We start from the raw sequence: 13,099 nt of genomic DNA on the forward strand, positions 1-13,099 counted from the left end.
TGACCCCTGCTACTAGGAGTCTCAGCTACAGTCACCCCTATCTCCTCACAGAAGCCTAGTTGGTCTTAGGTCTCTAGTTTGTCACAGCGATGTGTCCCATTCAAGGTTGCTCTTCTCTCTGTAGAGGTTTTGTCCTCCTGCCCAACTCTCACTCTCCACAGGTCTGGTCTCCAAGCTCATTTCCCTCTGTACTCCCCCAGAGCCAAACAACCAGGGCCCAGAGGGGCTTGTGGAGACTGAAGCACCAACCAAAGACCATGAATAGACTGGATAAAGGCCCTCTACACAGATGTATCCGATGGGCAGCTTCATATGAGTCACCTAGGAAGGGTAGCAGGGCTGTCTCTCACATGGTCTTTGTTGCCTGCTTTTTTATTACTCCCCCTGGTGGGGCTGCTTTGCTAGGCTACAGAGGAAGAAGATGCAGGCAGCCCTGATGCAATATGATGAGCAGGCACTATGCAATTGCTTACATGTGTGAAATTGCTATAAAATTAATATGTGAAAGATTTTAAGGGTAAATAGCAATAGAGGAAGACACCTCATGTGAGTTGTAGGCATTAAGTACACACACACACACACACACACACACACACACACACACACACACACACACACACGAACATGCACGCACATATATATACACATATAAACACATCTGCCATTAAAAATTATTTACTCCTTTGAGGCATGAATGCCCTTGGATATGTTTTACTCATTTCCCATGTGCTCCCTATTTTTCATAAACTCCAATTCTGGCTCAAAAACAATAAAAAATAACCTTGTAGAGAGGGCTCAGTGAATGTCTCAGGGAGCTAAGTGCTTGCTGCATAAGCATGAAGATCTGAGTTGGGATCAAGTGCTTTCCTGTAAGGAGCTACCTTGGCAGTGTGCAGATGCCTGTAATAGCAGAACTTGAAGGTGGACATGAGGACCAAGTGGCCTTGTGGTCCAACCAGCCTAAGCATTGGGTACATTTCAGATTCAGTAAGCAACCCTGCCTCAAGCAATAGGGTGGAGACTGACTAAGGAAGAGACCATAATGTGATCTCTGCTCCACACCCACATGTCTGTAATATATGCATGCACACAATAAACAACCAAACCCTGCACAATCAAGCCTCCTGTGGCAAAACGCTCCAGAATCAACATCAACCTGTGCTTCTTTGACACATGACTACAGAAGACCTTGGGTGTGGATTAGCACTTAATACTTCTGTAGGGATATTCTTTAAAATTAGCTATTATCATCTCTGAGCATGGGTTATTTTTCAAGTCAGATGAAAGCAAACAATTTAGAGTAAGCTACATATATATGTTGAGAAAACATATAGTTACATTGGAAAGAGTAAAACCAAAAGAAAAACTTAAATGAGACTCACGAACTTAAATTTTGATATTTCCTTTAACATAAAGTGCCAAAACAGTCTGATGTTAACAAGGAAACAATATAAACCGTTTGCTAGTTACATTGACATTTTAGTAAGTTTTTACATTCTGTGAAATAACATGGCACAATATAAGCAACATGAAAACTGGGAATGCCATTAATTCTCTGTACTTGCTCCCAAGTCTTTGAGATGCTATGTTCAGAAATGCAACAAAATTGTGCATCTTGTTTTTACTTGTACTTCTTTTTTAGTTTGATCATCTTTGATCTCAAGCATATAATGAATGCATACTTTATTTTTCTAGGTAAACGTTCAGGTTATATATCTCCAAAATGTAGTTCAATTTTCATCTTGACATACGACAACTATGAACAAAATTCTGTAGCTTTTAACTGTATTTTTGCTTAGTAAATCTTCAATTCAGTATGTTACAGTTTCAAACTTGAAGGAATATAAACATACTGCTGTTTCTAGTTTTTTCTTGCTAGATCTTTACAACGCAGTTAGATTTATTTCAGAGAAAAGCACTGGATGAATTATTTTTCTTTTCCTTCATACTTACTAAAATGCAGTGGTGTTGACATTTCAGAATGTGACAGGACCAAACTAAATTGTATACATGTTTTGCTGTGTATTTTCAATGCAGTTTCATTGAATGTTTCATTTCCAATGAATTCACAAAGTAAACACATTACTAATTAATTGCTTCTATATGGTTGTTTTAAACAAGATTGTGAACAAACAATATGCTTTTCTACTTATATGGTAATCACACTTGCGGGGTGAATTATAAAGTACTCCAAGCACATATTTGCTTCACGATATTATAGCAATTGTTACTAGAAACGAAACAGCAGAACACTCAATCAGAATCATGTCCGGCAGAACCAGTGGTAAAGAAAAAAATCTAAAGGAAGAAAAGTCAGTGTTGTGGCTTGGCTCCTAAATGTCCTCCCAAGCTCAAATGATGAAATCTTGGACTCAAGCTGATGGCTCCATGGCAGGTGGGTGATGGTCTTGAGCAGGCTAGTTCAAGAATGGCTCCAGGGCAGGTGGTGGAAACTTTAGAGCAGGCTAGCTCAGGGACACAGATTGGTGTAGTCCAGCTCCTGAAGGGGACTCAGGTTCCCCCTCTCTCTGATTCCTGGACTTATGAGTTGAAAGGGGCTACCTCTGACACAAGCTTTTACAGTGTTCTGCTTTGCCAAAGATCCAAAGTAGTGCAATCAAGCAACCTTGGTGAACCATCTAAAACATGGAAACAACATTTTCTTCCTCACCCGTCTGTTATGTCAGGTATTTTGTACAGTGACAGGGGGCAGACATGAAACAGACGTGAGAGAAAGCTTCCATGATGGTAACACTGAATGCACGAATTCTGTGAGAAAAGATCCAGTGTAATAGGGTCCACTAGGCACTGAACAGCATAGGGAAGAAGATCAAGAAAGATACAACTTACACTCCAAGAGTGAAACATAACTTTCTACTGTGCAGAAATGGCAGAAGAGGCACGGAAACACTCAGCCTCTCTCTGAGTGGCTTGAGTCAGCGGCCTGCCTTGCTCGTCTTTACTGTCAGGCTGCCAAATGGATCCTTGGCAAATGAGTATGAAATAAAAATGAAGACACGCAATGGATAGTGCCTGTACATTTCTTCCCCTCAATGTTAAATTCGGATAGTTTTCTATAAACAGCTAAAGAGAGTCTTAAGTAGACAAGTTTAATACAACTTTAGGGATAAACATGTTTGGCTTCAATCACCACCTGCCTTTCTAAGCCAGAAGTAGGACAGGTTAGATTGTCGCGACTGGTGTTAAGTATCCTCACATAAAGCTCATTGAAGATGGAGCTGTGACATTTCATCATGTAGTCTTTCCAAATTCTCTACATGAAATTTTAGTAGGTAAGATGAAATACTATGAAGAACAATAGTCAAGAGACACCTGGCTACTCTCAAAGTCCTCCATTTTCTTCTAAGTTACTCGCTATTGAAGTCAGTTATATACCTATACTTTTTAAACTGTATTTTCCTACAACATAAGGACCCTTTGTGTTAACTCTATGGGATCAATAACAACAACAACAAAACTGTTCAGCACTTAGGGGAACATATCAAGTTGAAACTGTGTTGGACTATGCAATTTAACCAGTGTAAGTGATCCAACACATGTCGCCCCTTTCTGCCTCCTGCAGCATGATCTTCAACTGGGCATTCACATCAGCAAGTTTCTGTGCATCCAAACTGCCCCGAACGGGCCATGTCCCATAGCAATGCACAGGGATAGGATAAATCACATATTTCAGCTGAGTCATAGGTGTTAAGTACTCAAGAATTCTCCTGAGCATAGGCATAGTAATGGGATTAGAAGAAAAGCTGAACAAACGGAGTTGGGAACAGCGGCTCAGGATTGGGGCCAGAGCAGTGAGTGTAGCATCTGTTAAAAGGCAATGGTTAATTGCCAGATGCTGCAAGGTACCAGAGAGATTCTCCAGGAGACAATAGAATGGTTCATTATCTTCCAAATACATTGAATTATTGCTGATATCCAACAATGTTAAATGGTTGACTTGAGGGCACTGAGACAGAAACTTGAAGTCGCTGTAAGAAAGTTCACAGAATGGAAGTTGCAAAGAATCCAAATCAGCTGATAGTACTCTGCAGAGAGGAAACACACAAATATTTCCATAAAATGAGGACTGTAAGATGGGGGTTATATCCAGGAATCAAGAGTGAACTATTTTGCACACATATTGCATTAGCAGCTAATGCTGTGGGCTTTCACATACTTAGTAGACTTGTGTATTTGTGAAAGATACTTTACCACTTTAATAAATGCTATTTTAATCTTGATAATGCATACAAAATATTGCTATAGAGGTGTGTGAAAATCTCAGTGAAAATATTATGTACTTGATAACCATAATATCATTAAAGGTGGGACTAGTTCAGCTGCTTGGAAGAGAGAGGGCAGAGGTTGCAAGCAAACGGAAGCTCCCTGTGTCCTGCCCATGAATGACAGCCTCCACATTCCTGGCCTGAACCTTGGAGATAGCACATTAGGGAAATGGCCTGGCCCATAGTCTATGGGTATACATGGCTATAAGTATGTGCACCTGTGCCACAACATAAACTTTCTCTCAATTCCTCCTCTTCATCTCCTGATGGCTAGAGAAGTACTGCACTGTCTGTTCACCTTCACTGAGCACACTGCCTGCATGCGCTTAGATCACCAGTTTACTACAACTCTGTTTTTCTCTTCAATCAGAAAAATGTGCCCTTTCTTGGCTGTTTTTAAACCCACAGCATTGCCCATGCTAACATGGAAGGTGAAAGATGAATTCTTTTTCTCATCATAAAAACAGGCTATTAACGGAAACCCAGTACCTATCCGAAGCTCTTACCTCAGGACATGTTCAAGATGATCGGTGAGGCAGAATGAGGACAAGCTGAGCTGCTTGAGGTGGTCCATACATCTCAGTTGGGAAAGGAAATTTCTAAAGGCTCTTCCATTGAAAGATCTACTGGTGATTTTAGACAGGCTAAGACTATCTAAGTTTACAGCCAGCTCCAGAAGGGACACTACACTAATGAGGGAAGCCTCAACAACTGCCAGGTGAGAAACACATTTCAGATCAAGGTGGCTTAAGGCGCTTCCGCACTCACTCAAATTCTTAATGCGCAAATTACGGCAGCACAGGTGCAAAGATCCCAAGCTCTGCTCAACTTTACTCAGAAGCAAAGCAAAAAATTCATTTTCCCTAAAGGCCCTATCAAGGGAAAGGCTCACTAGTAATTCCATAGTTGTCTTGGGGGACTGACCCTCAGATTCTGAACTTGAACTACTACATTGGCTTTCAACTTTCATGAGAGAGCGCTCAGAGTAAGTGCAAGAACGCAAACAGGGTTTGCATGTAGTAGTGATCACAGGGCATTTGATCTTGCAACCAGGTTGCTGAGTTAAATCTAGGATCCTCAGTTTAGGGTTCCTGTAGGTTAAAAAACATAGAACATCTGAGAGGTAGCAACTATTAATATAACCAAGTGGGATCAATAATAACATGTAGAGACAAAATGATCTCTCTTTCCTTTGTCGTTCCATATACCAGCAATCAGCAAGACATTTCTATGCAAATACTATATCCTTTATGTTCCGTTACTATTTTCTATATCAATTAATTCTCACAAACCTTGCTACTCCTGTCTCCATTTTATGTATATCTATCAACAGCAGCATCATGCACCTCTATTGCTGAAGTAGAACCCCGGTAAAACCTCAGAGTTTTAAAGATAAGCTCACCTGACAGACCAACCATCTTACATCAAGTTCTCAACACTTACCATAACAAATTGTGGAAGATAAAATACCACAGCTAGCTGGTGTTCTCTTGCAACAGGTATGCCTAATGCACTAATGCAGCGTGAAAAAAAGGGTCAAACTTCACCACTGCTGTCAGTGCATCTTACGCCCATCCACCGAGGCAGCACTGAACAACAGAACAAAGTTATCTTGTGATCTCCTCAAGATCATGGATTACTGTGCACTCAGAAAAATCACTTTATTCTTTGTTTATATTCCTTATACTGACTTACTGCCAACAAGTCTTTCCCATGAAAAGTAAACATCACTCACGACTGTTTCCTTTAATTCTCCACCAATCCTCAGCAGTCTTAACACTCAAGTCTTTCTTCAATGTAAATAGTAATACCACAATTCAAATCCATCAATAGTGCTCTCGATCCCTTACATTCCATATCCAACATTGTGAGACCCTTGTTTCAAAGTCACCTCAAGGTTTAGACTAACAGTCTCATCTTCTCTTTCACTACTAGCTACACTACCTCTGAGAGAATAGCAGACAATGGCATAACCTTCTGTATCTTACTACACCTCCGTTATACAGAGTCTTACCTAAAAGCTGGGTTCTCAGCAGGAAAAAGCTGAAGACTCTCAACCATGACCTTCCAGAGTTTGCGCTGGGCTCCCTGCATGCGTAATGGCCTGACATGGAGGCAGAAAAATGGCCAACTCTTCACCATTGCTGAAAGTATCTTCTCATGTCTACCCTTGAAGGCAGCAGTGAACAATGGAACAAAAAGCTCCCTTGGGATCTCCTGGAGAGCTTGAATTGCTAAAGGCTCATGGTGCAAAAGACATTGTACAGCAATATCAAACAGTGTGGGTGGTTCCTTGAAGTCCATCTTAATGAATCTGCATCAGAGTGAGAATCATTTAGAAAATTTGACAACATCCACAGTATCTTCTTTGCAAACAGTATTAACAACATGATTACTTTTGGTAGTAAAACAGCCACTTCTAGAGAACTCTACTTGGAGGCAATAGATATATACTTGTGAGTATATTAAGGATTGTTTGTATATGAATATACATATAACAACTCCTTTACACACACACACACACACACACACACACACACACACAAATCTGTGAATGTGATGAAATGCCAATAGAAATGGACACTGTTAGTAGAACACAATTTGGATCACTTAGAGTAACGATATTTCATCTCAACAGTATACAAACCAACAAAAAAGGGTAAATATATGCAAAAGCGATAGCATTATCATTATCTTTATAGAATACTAAGACATCCAATTAACCGTGTAAAGAGAAAAAATTGAATGTCATTCTGGTCCATAACTTGTCATCTTGGCATCCCCCTCATGTCATATAGAGGTACACCAAAACTGCAGGAGATATAAATAAAAGAAAATGTTTCAGGGCTTCAAACTGATTTGAGCCTATAACCAGAAAGACTAGTCACAATATAAGCCTAAAATAAAAATAATGTATCCTAAAGGTAAAGTGAGAACTACAGTTTAATGAAACAACCCTCCCAAAGACGTCTAATTCAAATCCTTACGGTCTCTCCTATATGTGGTAACAGTCTTCCTGAAAATAGAACTTCTAAGCGTCTAGTGAGGGTGCCACATACAGTGTTAAGGTGGGAAAAGAATTACAGGACATGTTAGTGTAGGGTAGAGGAAGGTATGGAAATATACAGTGACTTCCATTAAGATAAATAACGATTGTATGTTAAAAATGAATGGACCCATGTGATAGGGAGAAGAAAAATCCCTTGGCTGTCAATGGATGGGAGGGTTGGAAAGTGTGGAGAAGATTGAGTTGAAGGTGGGAATATGTTTGGACTACACTGTGTGCTATTTTCAAATAATCAATGAAATTATTTTTAAAAATAAACAAATGAAACCTCTGTATTTGAAACGTTGCTTCTGAGAAAGTGTAACATCAAATAGGCCATAAGATTCCTACAAAGAAATAAGGTATTTACGGGGAAAAAGCAAAGGGGGAAATCAAGAGTCTGATAAAGCAAAAAGAAACACAAAATTAGAATAGTCAAAACTATTATCTTTAGTACCAAATCAAAAAGCTAACCGTGAAAAATTGTGCTCAGACATCTATACAGTTCCTTGACATGTACTCAAATGCACATAAACACCTATCATAAACACAAATGCAACAACTTAAAAATCACTCAAAATTATAGAAACAAGCAAAACAACAATGCAGGTTAAGAAAAGATAAACCTTCAATGTTCCAGTAGCATGCTCTCCTTGTGAGTGGCATAAGAAATCACTGAGATCAAACCCCTAACACAAAGCTCAGGGTGGTTTCCATGTCCAATCTTAAAACACACATCCCCCCGCATGGACAGCCCCCACCTCATAATTTACAAAAGGGCATGTCCCTGGAGAGATGGAGAACCTACAGGTAAAAAAAAAACCCTTTGAACACATAGTGGGGTTTAATGGGACAGAGAGAGAGAGAGAGAGAGAGAGAGAGAGAGAGAGAGAGAGAGAGAGAGAGAGGGAGGGAGAGAGAGAGAGAGAGAGAGATGTGTGTGTGGTATCAGACTACTGACCTTGACTCATCAGGGATCAGCAACAACTTACACACTAATAAAGATGAGAAAACCCAAAGTCAATTCTCAATTTTCACACTCCAACAGTGGGCCTAGAAACAAGCACCTACAAGATGTACATACTAAATACAAACTGTTTATCCCACTATGTTTCCTCTTTTCTTTTCCCTGCTGGGCTTTGGTATCATTTATACCTTACAGCACTTTCAACCTTCTAGCATTTATTCCTTTGGTTACATTTACCTAGTTTGTTCACATATTTGTTCTAACTAATGTGTTTCTATCCCTGTCCTTTCCTCTCCACATCCTAACATGCTTCTACTTTTCCCTTCTCCACTTTCCTTTCTTTTATTAGGCATTGTCTGTCCCTGGGTTCCTCCCACCCACCCAATTCATTTGCTCAGTTTACTGTTTCCACTTTGGTCCACATTCAGTTTTAACTCTATGGTTCACTGCACAGTATATTCGTGATTCCTGTTCTTTTCCCATTTGTGCTGTGGTAGTTGGATGTAAGCAACTTTGTGTCTCTTTACAGACATGGTCTATGATGGTGATCCAGTGCTTACTTTTGGTCCTCTCTAAACAGTACTGAAGGTTTACCCCACTGGAGGAGGATGCTCACTAACATCTCCAAATAAACCGTGAAGAGATACCAAGAGCAGGTGATGGAGACATCACAGCACAGATGCATAGGTCATATGAAAAGCATGGGAAAGGCTCACAACCTCTCAAATGTGTAAACTAAAAGACAATGAAGTGGTTGGAGGGCTCCACTGAGAATTCAAACACCACACAAAATAGGACTCTCGGCGATTTCAGAGAAGATTCAAAGTAGCAGGTGAAGGAATTCCACTAAGGACCCGGAGATGCAATCCAGAAACATGCATGAGTACGTCAGCAGGACATTGTGAGTTTGAAAAGAGAAAAAAAAAGAAACATTAGAACTAAATAACAAACAAACAAAAAGCAGAGTAGAAAGGTTCACCTGCAGACTGTATCAGTTAACCTAAAGAATATTAGGGCTGGAACAAGATTCTAGGAAATTCTCCACTTAAACATCAAGATAATATAAGAATTAAATACCCAAGGTGAAACTGGTTAAACTAAACTCAGGTCCTGCAGCTTGCTCACTGCCCGCAGCAAAGCATCATCTAGGTGTTTCTTATCAGGGACACCGGGTGGTTTCAGCGACACAAATCACTAAAGGTAATAGAGCTCAGAACATAGGATTAGAGCAGAGAGCATGGGATGATCCGAAAAAGAGACAGCAAAGAGTGCTGGCTTAAAAGAACACATCCTAAAAACAGAAGGACACACAGAAAAGGCCTTGTGAAAAGATACAGATATGCTCATGAAAAAAGCTCTGAAGGTTCATGGCCAACCAGCTTGTAGCTGACATTAATCTAAACAGTGAAAACCAGATACTTCTTCATCTAAAGTCAGGGAATAAGACAATGGGGCCTGCTCTCTCAAACTATTTTCAATATGCTGCTGGAAGGTTTTACCTACAACAATGATACAAAAGGAGGAAGTAAGTGGGATACAAACAAGAAAGGACGGGGTTAAATAATCTCTCTCTGGGCAAGGGAAAAGCTCAAAGGGTTAAAAGAGTACAAACACTCAAACACAAGCATTAAGGTGTACCTAATACTTTCACTAATGAAGCCGGATTCACAGCAACATAAAAATCCAGTTCACACTCACCGAAAACACATGATGCTATGAAAGGAACCAGAAAAGCCATTGCATGTAAAGTTGTTTCCAAATTAAAAACACCTAGGAGTAAACCCGAGGGAGTGAAATATGTGAGCAAATGAAACGTTGAAACACTGAAGAAATGGAAAGAGACACTAGAAGAGAGAAAGGCTTCCCATTCACACAGATGAGGCAAATGACCATATTACTGAAAGTTACACACAGGTACAATGAAATGCCTTGCAAAACACCAATTATATTTAGCACGAACTAAAAGCATGGTCCAAAATACACAGACAAGAACAAAAGACCACAGTTAGCCAAAGCAAAAGCTGCTGCAGAGCAATGATGGAGGAAGCACACACAATACCTGTTCTCAGATGACACCCTGGAGCCACAGAAACAAAAATGAATGCCATTGCAGGAAAAAGAGACATATGGAGACCCCCATATTGGAATAGATGGCTCAGACATATAGCCAGGGACACTCATACTTTTTTAAATCATCTTTTTCTTTTTTGGGACAGGGTTTCTCTGTGTAACACAGCCCTCCCTGTCTGACCTGGATGCCCTTTGTAGAGCAGGCTGGCCTCGAACTCTCAGCGATCTGCCTGCCTCTGCTTCCCTGAGTGCTGAGATGTCAGGCCCCTGTCCCTCACTCTTCACCAAATCTAAATCAACATAGATCAAAGTTCCTAATGTGTGATGGTACATACTGAAACCTCTCTCACAAGAACAGGCTGAAAATGCTTTAAGATCTAGGGACCCTGGAAACAGCTCAGGAAACAATAAAAACTGAGAGAAAGGACTGTATGAAGTAAACAAGCTTCTGCCAAGCAAAGAAAATAAGTAAGAGTGAAGAGACAAACATCAGCATGGCCACAATGCTTTCCCACTATCTGACATGATTAATATCTACAATCTATAAACAAGTCAACATTTAATCACCAAATAAAGGAACCACCAAATCAACACATGCCAAATGCACTGAACAGTTCTCAAAGGAATACACATGGCCAATAAATGGATTTTATGATGTTAAACATCACAGTCATTACATAAAAGTTCATCAAAAGCATTCTGAAAGTATACGGTTCCCAGACAGAAAGGGAGAATACAAGAAAACAAGTAACAGCCAGGCACAGTTAGACATTACGCCCCTCTAAACCTGAGGACATTTGTTCTTTTCCTAGGAAGGATTACTATTAAAGGAAGGTGAAGATAATATTTACTGAGCGCTTAGAGACATATAGTTTACTATAGCCCTTAAATACATCTCTCAATTAATTTGGAGGTATAATTGAATCATGTCTCTGCCATTATAGCAGCAATTTGAAAGATTCCTAATGGATATGAAATTTCCAAAGATCAGGCAACTAGAGAATGGTAGCATGCAAGGCTGAGCCCCCCTAGACAGTTACCTTGCATGTGGCCTAGTCTGAGAGGTGAGGCCAGCATGCAGGCAGCTGTTCACCCAACATCCTCTGCTCTGCTGTGCTTTGTTTTGATGTTCTATTTCTTCTTTCTGGAGCTTAGTAAAAATGTTTTACTACAGCTGTTTAATTAAACAGTAGAGTGACAGGCCGGAGAGATGGCTCACTGCCCTTCGAGAGGACCCAAGTTTGATGCCAAGCACCCGTATCAAGTAGGTCACAACTCCTGCTAACTCTAGCTCTAGGAGATCTGACATCCTTTTATGCCCTCGAGGGCACTGCGTTCATGTGTATACACAAACACACGCAATTTTAAAATCATATATAATTTTTTAAAAAGAAGACAACAGAGTTGGGCACAGTGGCACAGGCCTGTATTCCCAGCACTCTGGTAACCCTCTGTGAGTTCAAGACCAGCCTGGTCTACAAAGAGATTCCAGGACAGCCAAGGATACACAGAGAGACCCTGTCTCGAGAAGAAAAAAAAAGAAATCAAGAAAGATAAAAGAAAAAGAGAAAGAAAGCAAATAGCTGGGTTTGGGATGCCTTTATTCCCAGCTCCCCTGAGGCAAAGTTAGGCAGATGTCTGTGAAATTGATGCCAGCGAGGTCTACAAAGCCAAGTCCAGGACGGCCAGGACTAAAAGAGAAAACCTGTATGGATAAACAAAACAAAATAAAACAAAAAACCAAATTTTTTTAAATAAGGAAGAGAACAAATAACAACAAAGGCTGAGGAGGATGTAGGGAAAAGGAACAGTTACACATTGACGTTGGCAATTTGAAGAAGACAAATGTAACATAGGTTCTCTCATATGCAGTATTTAGACTTAAAGATGTATCTACACACAAATATGTAATACATATGTAGACATACATGCAATTGTTCCCTACTTATATTGACCTGATAATGTTCTTTTCTCCCTCCATCCCTTTCCTTTTTCCTATAATCCTTCTACTTCACACAATCAGTCCTTTTTTTACTTTTAGTAAATATATACATACATATTATAAGTTGTGCATATTGGCAGAGGCTTTTAATCCCAGCACACGGAGGCAGGGTCAGGAGGATCGCTAAGAGTTTGAGGCCAGCCTGCTTTACAAAGTGAGTTCAGGCTAGCCAAAGCTACACAGAGAAACTAAAAAAGGCAATATATTTATATATAGATATATATGTATTATAAATAGTGTGCAATAAAAATATATGTGCTTGTAAATGTCACAACAAAACCCATTATTGTGCATATAATGGAATATTCTTAAGTGAGACAAATGCAAATTGACAGAAATTGAAAAAATTTTAACGTGTACCTGACCGAGAATCTTCAGATATGTTCAACTTGTAAAGTTCAGTGATGATAGTGGAATTGTCCTTGTGGATGTGACTATGGAGAAACGATGACTAAACTCACTGAAGTATCCTTAATGGAATCCTGGACAACAATGACAACATTACGTGAATAAATCATCAAATACAAATGAAATAGGTGGTTTACTTATTAGGACTTCAGCAATTTTCATCTCCCTGTTTCTGGTAACCCTTTTAGAGTTGTAAGTTTTGTATAGTAGGGTAATATGGGGGCAGGAAAACTGTGTTATGCGCCTAAGTTTAGTTTATAATCTATAGAGGTTATCACATACACATCTGTAATGACATCACTAGAGACACAAGCCGGGGG

At 39.9% G+C, this 13,099-nt stretch overlaps 1 protein-coding gene across 1 annotated transcript; it reads right to left on the bottom strand.

Annotated features, from left to right (window-relative positions):
• Positions 1-3,199: 3,199 nt before the first annotated feature.
• On the bottom strand, positions 3,200-12,831 carry LOC311602363 (melanoma antigen preferentially expressed in tumors-like). Its single transcript, XM_084790313.1, has 4 exons — positions 12,732-12,831; positions 6,301-6,600; positions 4,793-5,377; positions 3,200-4,046 (listed from the first exon to the last, which is right to left on the bottom strand). The coding sequence occupies exons 2-4, from the start codon at positions 6,588-6,590 to the stop codon at positions 3,533-3,535; spliced, it is 1,389 nt and encodes a 462-aa protein (XP_084646439.1). The 5' UTR covers positions 6,591-6,600; positions 12,732-12,831; the 3' UTR covers positions 3,200-3,532.
• Between the last annotated feature and the right edge of the window lie 268 nt (positions 12,832-13,099).

Source organism: Acomys minous (assembly GCF_964271855.1).
Source record: "Acomys minous genome assembly, chromosome: 7".
Lineage (NCBI taxonomy): Eukaryota > Metazoa > Chordata > Mammalia > Rodentia > Muridae > Acomys > Acomys minous.